Genomic DNA, 9,552 nt, shown 5'->3' with positions numbered 1-9,552 from the left:
CATTATACCACCTCCTACCTTGCCTTAATAGTCTTCAGTATTCCAAGCAAGACAAGACAACCATGTATACCAACCACCAAGAGGGTAATAGACCTCATCAACAGAGAATGGGAAAAAGAAACGCCAGCACGGCTGACAATTTCTGGCTAGATGTGTGGTTTGATTTGGCATAGGAACAATATCTGAGCATCTCTTCTCTTTGGGGCTTTCAAGGTTTTCAGAAATTTAGCACCATATCACATATTCCAACTTACTTCCCAAGACTTTTATTTTTACATATTTATTTAAAAATTTTTTACATTGACTTGAGAGAGAGAGAGAGAGAAATATAGAGAGAGAGAGAGAAGGGAAGAAAGTGAGAGAGGGAGAGAGAGAGAGAGAGAGAGAAGCATCAACTTGTTCCACTTAGTTGTTCCATTTAGTTATGCACTCATTAATTGCTTCTTGTATGTGCGGGACTGGAAGTCAGACTCCCAACCTCTGGCACGCTGGGTCCATGCTTTATCCTCTGAGCTACCCAGTTAGGCTCAAGACTTTTATTTTGAACAGTCTCCTAAATGTCCTATAAGCACACGACGTCAGAGTCCTGTGGCACTTCTGGTGAATGTTGTAGAATCAAATCTTTTACTGTTAACACCCTTGGGAGTTTGCTGTCCTCTTTGTGTTTTAGTTTTTCTCTCCAACTAAAACATAGCTTCTTGAAGTAGGAGGCAAATCTCACATTACTTTTTATCAATGATGGATATTAAGGAACTAGGCATTATTAATTACAGACTGATAAATCTAATAATGGCATCCTTCTCTGTGGGCTCAGCTCTTGGTTATAGTTTTAGGGATACTGAGGTTTAATTTCAGCTATCACTGAGTTCTAATGGGATGTTGTTAAAAATGCCCATGTATGAAAGTATAATCTTGATTTTTATGAAGAAGGTACTGTGTAAATAATGAGTTAATGTTAGTAACATAACAGTGAACTAGATCATAACTGACAGCTTCGTTTCTAGGTAAAATTAAGTTTCTTTAAAAAAGTTCATCAATGATTCGATTAACTTGCTAAAGGAAGTTTATTGAAGCATAGAAACAATTAGAGCAAAGTTGTCATTTCAACTTTTTCAAGAGCATTCTAATAAGAAAAGAGGCTGCAGAAAAATTGGTTAGTCATCCATTTCTGCATAGAAAACTTTTCCCTGAAGTAATCCAGAAAGATGGCTGATGGGTGTGATGTCTTCATTTGTGCCCTTTAGATTTTTTTTCTCTGAAAGACACTTATTGATCTGGGAATTTCTCATTAGATTTTCACCTCAGAAATATTGCTGACTTGAGATGAGACGACTTTGCCATCCACCACCTCCTCTATGATGGTCTTCGTTACCCTAGTCTTGCTTGGATCTGAAAATCATAGAATCGCAATGTCAGTCGGGAAGTGATCTGGAGAAATACGGATGCTTTCATGCAGGGTGTTCTCTCCAGGTGCGGTTATGTAAACAACAGAATATACTTTTCATATGACAAGCAAAACATGTTTGTCATGTTTTTACTTTTAAATGATAAGATTATGAACATTAAAAAAATGCCTACCTCTTCCTTGGCTGGAGCAGCTTCCAGATCTTGAGTCACTGGATATGGGATCCTTGGGTCCCGGGTTTTTGGATCCTGAGTTTCTAAAATCAGATCCTCCAAAACCAGAACCACTAGAGAGAAAAAAAAGATTGTTTTCCTTTGCATTTTGCAAAGGCAGGAGAAACCCTCCATGCAGAGGGCTCTCCGCAACGAAGGTAGATGTCATTTGATTGGACTGTATTTGTGGCTTTATAAATGTAAGTGCAGCCCCTAAGCCCCTTTCTGGTTTCAGGACATAAATATACCAACATGTCTTTCAACGCATTATGACTGTCATTTACCTTCCCTCTCCGTCCAGCAGGCGGCGGTAGGTCTCGATCTCCATCTCCAGGCGGGTCTTGACGTTCAGCAGTTGCTCATATTCTGCGTTCTGGCATTCTGTCTGGCCCCGGATCTGACAGATCTGCTCCTCCAGGCTGCTGATCTGCACCTGAATTTCTGACAGCTGGGTCATGTAGTTAGCCTCTGTGTCGGCCAGGGTCCCTTCCAAGGAGTTTTTCTAAGAAAAAAAAATTATGATGAAAATAAGTCACCGATGATTTTTAAAAACTACAACATTTGTAAGGTTCCGGGAGATGTCTACCTTCACCAAGCTACAAGCTATATTGTTATGTCATTGCTTTCTTAATTTTTGTTGGTATTACTTTTTTTTTTTTAACTAAATCTTTTATGGAAATAGGGTATATTATCTTTAAATGAAATGTTTTATGCTTTCTATGACCACAGTACAGTCCTCCTTAATACTGCTTTTATTATGTGCCAAGTGGACCATCTTGGCAAAGGGAAAAACTGAATCCTTTAGCTCCCAGTTGGAGGCTTTACAAAACTCTTTGCAACATACCATGGCCAGTTGGGACTGAAGCTCAATTTCCAGGGCCTGCAGAGTCCGTTTCAGTTCTGTTATCTCACTCCTGGCGGAAGAGGCTGCCCCGGCATCAGTGGAGATCTGTGCTTGCAGTGATGCACTCTAAATTAAAATAAAATGCAGTCAGTGTGGGCTGATGGAGTGAGCGAAGTGGCTTCTGAGTTGCTACCGGCTTAGCCACTCAGCGGTGATAACCTACCTGCTTGTTGAACTGCTCCTCGGCCTCCCGGCGGTTTTGCTCAGCCAGTTCCTCATACTGTGCCCTCATGTCATTCAGTAACTTGGTCAGGTCGGTTCCTGGGGCAGCATTCATTTCTACTGTCACATCCCCACCGGAGCTTCCTTGCATATTCTTCATTTCCTAGCATAAAGGGGAAAAAAAATAAAGTCCTGGACACTTGGCTCAGCAGTAGAGCATCGGCCTAGTGAGTGGATGTCCCAGATTCGATTCCCAGTTAGGGCACACAGGAGATGTGCCAATCTACTTCTATACCCTCCTCCTCTCATTTCTTCTCTCTCTCACTCTTTCTCTCTCTTCCTCTCCTGCAGCCATGGCTTGATTGGAGCAAGTTGGCCCCAGGTGCTAAGGATGGTTCCATGGCCTCTGCCTCAGGTGCTAAGAAGAGCCTGGTTGCTGAGCAATGGAGCAATTTCTTAGATGGGCAGAGCATCGCCCCCTAGTGAGCTTGCTGGGTGGATCCTGGTTGGGGGTACATGTGGAAGTCTGTCTCTCTACCTCTCCTCCTCTCACTGAATAAAAAAAGAATAAAAAAAGAGAGAAAACACCAGAGCAATGCAAATGGAATAACAATGGACTTCCTAAAATGCATAGTTGAAACTAGGACATTGAAGGGAAACCAGTCCCCTACCCTCCATCACCAACTTCAGATATAATTTGGTCGTTATTATTATTTTTTTTTCTGGTCATAGGAGTTGGAAATCCATGCAGATAGAATTTATTTTATTTTTATAGAATGGCTATTGGGAAACAGATGTCAGAATTGTTTAATAATATGGACCATGTTCCCACCTCCTCATGGTTCTTCTTCAGGTAGGCCAGCTCCTCTGTGAGGCTCTCAGCCTGCATCTCTAGGTTGGAACGAGTCATGGTCAGGTCATCCAGGACTTTCCGAAGGCCACTGATGTCGGCCTCCACGTTCTGCCGGAGATGCAGCTCATTCTCATATCTGGAAGGGGCAGCAGTAAGACAGCAGAGTACACTTCAAAGAGTATGTCCATTCTTGTATGTTCAAGAAAGAGTTTGCTCCTCTGAGCTATTTTATAAACAAAGGCTACTAAGTTTTCTTTTAGGAATTTTTCCCCTGTAAAAAAATATATAAGCCTAATGCTAATTCTATTGATTGCAAATCTTTTTTAATGACAAAAATTTTATAAAATATTTCAAAAATTTGTCTTTTTTTTCTTATTAGTGGAATGATAACTTTTAAAGTTTACATTTGGAATATTTGTGAATTTAGGTCTTGATCTCCTAAAAGACTAAAAACACTTTTATAGAATAAATAAAGCAAGTAGATAGAATTTTACTTTTTCTACAGCATTTGTTTTCAAGTCTTTACTTTTCTTACTTCAGTCTGAAGTCATCGGCAGCCAGTCTGGCATTGTCAATCTGCAACATGACCCCAGCATTTTCAATAGTGGCATTAATTATCTAGAAAAGGCAAAAATAGTGAATGAATCATAGGTGAGTTTTATGTTCTGTCTGCATGCCCACCTGTGAAGGTAGATGCCCCTTGGTTAGCTTTTAAAGGTGAATTGCTTTGAAAACTTGCTTTGGAATGGCACCGGCATCAATGACCCGGTGTATTTGGACTACATCTTTCTGCAAAGAGGTAACAGTTTGCAGTTACTGGAATAGGCATATAATGTTTTACAGAACATAGCTCTCTGCATACTTCCAGGGCTTTGGAAGAAAAATTATTATTATTATTTTTTTTCATTTTTCTGAAGCTGGAAACAGGGAGAGACAGTCAGACAGACTCCCGCATGCGCCGGACCGGGATCCACCCGGCACGCCCACCATGGGGCGGCGCTCTGCCCACCAGGGGGCGATGCTCTGCCCATCCTGGGCGTCACCATATTGCGACCAGAGCCACTCTAGCGCCTGGGGCAGAGGCCGAGGAGCCATCCCCAGCGCCTGGGCCATCTTTGCTCCAATGGAGCCTTGGCTGCGGGAGGGGAAGAGAGAGACAGAGAGGAAAGCGCGGCGGAGGGGTGGAGAAGCAAATGGGCGTTTCTCCTGTGTGCCCTGGCCGGGAATCGAACCCGGGTCCTCCGCACGCTAGGCCGACGCTCTACCGCTGAGCCAACCGGCCAGGGCCAAAGATAAATTATTTTATGAGCTCTTTAGAAAATAGCATGAAAAATGAGCTTCACTTCTTAAAAAGTCTTTAAAAATATTTTTTTCCATACAACCGTGACAAGAACACTTTAGACTTCACCACATTCTTATATAATATTTCCACCAGATTTTATAGAAAGAAAATAGTTATAAAGACTATCTAAATCTAGCAAGACACCAAAATATGTCAACCTATCAGAATTAATCACAAAATAGATTAAGCTAATATTGACTCATTGCCATCACTCATATATTCATGTTAATTAGCTGCCTGCCATTGTATAAATTTTACTGTTATGTAGAGATAACCCAAATTTGAGATACAAACAGAAAATGAATGAGGTTGAAAGCCATATGCAGTAGTGTCATGGTTAAAATATACCAAGTCCTATTTTACATATCCAGCAAGCAAATATGTTTTCAGATAATTCCCTGACTTAAAGTCTTCATCCCAGTACATGTTCTGAATAAAAGCAAAAGGGGCAATAGAAACTCAACAGTGGATAGGGTCTTACCTGATTCTTGAGATCCTCAATTATTGGATAGTACTTGCTGTAATCTCTTCCAGATCCACCATCTCTAGACCCAGGCCCATATTTATCATACCACTCCTTGATTTTGTTCTCCAGACCAGTGTTGGCCTCATCCAGGGCTCTGACCTTGTCTAGGTAATTGGCCAGGCGGTCATTGAGGTTCTGCATGGTTTGCTTTTCACCTCCAGAGAGAAGTCCCCCATCTCCAATACCACCACCCGTGCCACCACCATAGCTGCAGAAGCCGCCACTAGCACCACCACGGAATCCAGAACCCCCGCCAAAGCTAGAACCCCCGCCAAAGCCAGAACCCCCACCAAAGCCAGAACCCCCGCCAAAGCCAGCCCCAGGGCCTGAAGCACCTACCAAACCACTCCCTACTGAACAGCTACCAAGATCCCCTCCAAAGCCACCGCTTGATCCCCCACTCAGGCCACAGCTGCCGGCTCCTCCTCGGGAGCCCCGGGCAGAGGCGCCCCCCAGACCACATCTGCTTCTGCTACTGAAGCTGCCGCTGCCACCAGCAGACACCCTGACCGAGCTGCTCCCTCCAGCCCGGGAGGAGGAGATCCGAGATGAGCAAGACATGCTGCTTGTCCAGGCGAATGAGAGAGGAGAGAGTGGAGCGCGTGTTTGCAGGCTGCCTTTTTGGCCCTTATATACAGACATTTAGGGTGTTCCTTTTCTGTGTCACCTCTTAATCCCTGTTACAGTTTTGTTAATCTGCAATTAGATAATTTCTTTTTCCTGGACTCTGTTTACTGGCTCTTGTGCTGAAGCTGGGTCAGAGCCTTCAGGCATTTACTATATCAAGAAGAAAAAAAATAAGGTGGAGCAAAGCAAAAAAATTTTTTTTTCAGAATTACAGTTTTAATCTTTCAGAGGTTTTGATGACTGATACTTCTTTTCTGAAGGAGTAATTCTATTAAATTTGCTTTATGATTTCTCAATTGCAGGGCACATCCCCAGATTAACAAATGTCATTAAAATACTTAATATGATAAGGGTAATTTCCCATCAGACTTGTAACTTTTTGTTTGTATTGTTCTCTTAGAGTTGAAATTAGCCTTGGCACCAGCATTTGTTTTTAGATTTGTCTTTCTCTGTGATTATTTCAATCAGCATATTTCTGAGGTTGTTGATGTTTGTGATGTTTAGATTATTGTCTTCTTTGTATTTTGAGATCAAGTTAGATATTTTTACTGTTAATAAAGAAAACTTAAATAAATAATAGCCTTTCATGTACGATCATTGGATCTGGGCAACACGTTTATTTGAGCAGAGACTAAGAGAGATGGGAAAATTTTTAGGTGGATGTTTCAGCATCAGATCAGAGTGAACTGTGACTGGTATGTTGCTACAAAGACTGTGATCTTTCTGACCGAATTTGGGTCTGCTATGATGGTACCAAATCTCCTCTTCAGAATCAAACCTTAAGAAACTAAGAGGTGAGATTGAGTTCTTCTTTGTTTTGAAGATCTCTGGAGAAGGGGATTGGAATCCACTTGTGGTGACCAATGTTATGGAATCATTTGCAGATAATAAAATCTGGAGTTTCCCCAGTCTACTGTCTGCTCATTTCTTTTCTTTTCTGTTTAGTTGAAAAGACACTTAGAAATGACAACTCATATGCATTTCTGATAACTAATGTTATGAGTCATTATATAGATACTGAAATCTAGAATCCTCTCTAGCTCACTTTTTGCCTCCTGTTTTCCTGTCCCTTTCTCCTCTAGACCTTCCCATTCGCCTCTGCTAATAGTTTAAAAGTGTGTGTGTTTTAAAGACAAATGCTGTGTGATTCTACTTATACGAGGTACCCGGTGTAGTCAAGTTCCGAGACAGAAAACAGAACGGTGGGTGCTCAGGATTGGGAGACAGGCTGTGGGGGAGTTGTTGAATGGGTCTAGAGTCTCAGTTGTCAAGATAAAAAGAATTCTGGAGACTGGTTGCACAACAGTATCAATGTACTCAACACTACTGAACTACACACTTTCAAATGGTTAAGACGGCCATTTTTATGTTCTGTGTGTTTTACCATAATTTAAAAAGCATCTTTTTATAAAATTATAGATGCTTTCAAAAACATTTCTTGACCTTCTTAGCTTTATGCTCATGTAGCTCCCTGACTTTTATTTAAAACTTTCTCCTTTATCCTGGCAGTGTGTCTATTAGACCACGTCCAGGCTTTACTCCTTATATTTGATCATTTTTTATCCAATGTTCTGTCTTCTTTTTATTTTTCCTTAGACCACCTTTGCTTGGGACCCATTATGAAGTCGGTGGTAATTGCCTGTGCTGGGTGGCTCCTCAGCTTTTGTGTTCTACCTGTGTTGTTTTTGCAGTAGTGGTGTGTATCAGTCTTGTACCCAGGGTGCCTTCTTTTCAAGAAGTATGGGGTGTTTTGTAAACTTTAAATCGTTAAGCTGGGCGTAATTCTCATTACACCCTTCTCAAGAAGGTAAAAAATGCACCAGCCCTTACGGTCCATTGATATCTTGCCTCACCCCTCCCCAAAGCCATGAAACCAAATAAGTCTAAATGCTAATGATTTAATGGAAAGTGAATGCTGGAGACAGGAGGAACCATCACTGGACTTTTCCTTCCTCTTAAAGTTATGAAATGAAATCTTTCTACTTTCACAAAGGCTGACATTTGCTGAAAATAAGGTCTAAGGAAAGAAACAACAGTGAAGTGAAAGAAATCTGATACCACTGAGACATTCCCGAGCCAAGGTAGAGAGAGCTTTATGTAGAAAGACTGAGGAACATTTAGCACTGTCGCCTGTCTCTGAATTTTGCGTGGGGTTTGTGGCATTTTTCTTCCGTGGTCATCTTAAGTTGTAGCTGGTTCATTTTGGCAGCTTTATTTACCTTATGATTTGAGAGATCTGGACCTTTGAATTTCCTTTGGGGAGGCTTGCGATGACTGAGGTATTCTATCTTGTGTCTTATTTTTTTTTTTAGCTTTCTTGTTGATATAATTTTTTATTATATATAATAAAAATTGATATAATTTTAATGCTGACATATGCCTGTTTTTGTTTTTTAAAATTCAGCTTCAGGCCCTGGCCGGTTGGCTCAGCGGTAGAGCGTCGGCCTGGTGTGCGGGGGACCTGGGTTCGATTCCCGGCCAGGGCACATAGGAGAAGCGCCCATTTGCTTCTCCACACCCCCCCCTTCCTCTCTGTCTCTCTCTTCCCCTCCCACAGCCAAGGCTCCACTGGAGCAAAGATGGCCCGGGTGCTGGGGATGGCTCCTTGGCCTCTGCCCCAGGCGCTAGAGTGGCTCTGGTCGCAACAGAGCAACGCCCCGGAGGGGCAGAGCATCGCCCCCTGGTGGGCAGAGCGTCGCCCCCTGGTGGGCAGAGCGTCGCCCCTGGTGGGCGTGCCGGGTGGATCCCGGTCGGGCACATGCGGGAGTCTGTCTGACTGTCTTTCCCCGTTTCCAGCTTCAGAAAAATAAAAAAAAAAATAAAAAAATAAAAAAATAAAATAAAATAAAATTCAGCTTCAAAACCAAGTTCTTTTGAGGTGCTTCTCTGACACTATACTTCAGAGATGACCGCTGGGGAGGGCATTATTTAATACTCAAAGCAGCCATTACCGGCTTCAATTCTTTGCCTAATCAGGCAGTATATAAATATAGAAGTAAAAAAAAAATGCAGAGGTAAACCCACAGGATTTGCTTGTTTGTTAATATTTCCTTAAATGCAGTCTCATGCTCTCGTTCTGTGTACCCATGTCTTTTTTTCTCAGTGGTGAATCCATCAGCCTGAGCTCGATCCTGTGATTTGCATACTGTCTCGAATGCTGATGTTTAATGGAATAAAGGATTTTAATCACATACAGAAATACAATGCTGTTCTTGCCTGGAGTGTGAAGTGTTAGAATTCTTTTTTTTTTTTTTTATTGTGTTAGAATTCTTTGGTAAGCATTGGTCCCCATTGTTTTGAGACATCCCCAAATTTAATACTCTCTTTTATTTGAAATAACGACTTGCCAAAGTTCACAAGTTATTTATTGGCATTTCCTTCATCTGTAAAATGAAAACTTCAAGAATCTGGGGAAGTTCCAGTGGGGGAAACTGTCCAGAAATGCTGCCTTTGGCACTTAGAATTCAGTAGTTCAATATATGAAAATTAAAAAAAAGTGGACTGAACTTTATATATCTGGG

At 41.8% G+C, this 9,552-nt stretch overlaps 1 protein-coding gene across 1 annotated transcript; it reads right to left on the bottom strand.

Moving 5' to 3' along the window:
• Positions 1-1,045: 1,045 nt before the first annotated feature.
• On the bottom strand, positions 1,046-6,026 carry KRT24 (keratin 24). The gene is made up of 8 exons (XM_066364227.1): positions 5,360-6,026; positions 4,072-4,154; positions 3,516-3,672; positions 2,685-2,846; positions 2,462-2,587; positions 1,902-2,119; positions 1,579-1,691; positions 1,046-1,389 (listed from the first exon to the last, which is right to left on the bottom strand). Exons 1-8 carry the CDS (start codon positions 5,963-5,965, stop codon positions 1,289-1,291), a joined length of 1,566 nt encoding a protein of 521 aa, XP_066220324.1. The 5' UTR covers positions 5,966-6,026; the 3' UTR covers positions 1,046-1,288.
• Between the last annotated feature and the right edge of the window lie 3,526 nt (positions 6,027-9,552).

This window comes from Saccopteryx leptura, chromosome 2 (genome assembly GCF_036850995.1).
Source record: "Saccopteryx leptura isolate mSacLep1 chromosome 2, mSacLep1_pri_phased_curated, whole genome shotgun sequence".
In the NCBI taxonomy this organism is placed as follows: domain Eukaryota; kingdom Metazoa; phylum Chordata; class Mammalia; order Chiroptera; family Emballonuridae; genus Saccopteryx; species Saccopteryx leptura.
Note: the sequence above shows the minus strand (reverse complement) of the source record. Positions and strands in the feature narration are given on the sequence as shown.

Bases quoted from the DNA above. Each gene is read 5' to 3' on its own strand.
- KRT24 (XM_066364227.1), bottom strand. From the start codon at position 5,965: ATGTCTTGCTCATCTCGGATCTCCTCCTCCCGGGCTGGAGGGAGCAGC. The intron at 4,155-5,359 runs GTAAGACCCTAT...TGCCTTTTCTAG, and splicing joins TTGAGGATCTCAAGAATCAG to ATAATTAATGCCACTATTGA. The intron at 1,390-1,578 runs GTAGGCATTTTT...TATGATTTTCAG, and splicing joins CTGCTCCAGCCAAGGAAGAG to ATCCAAGCAAGACTAGGGTA.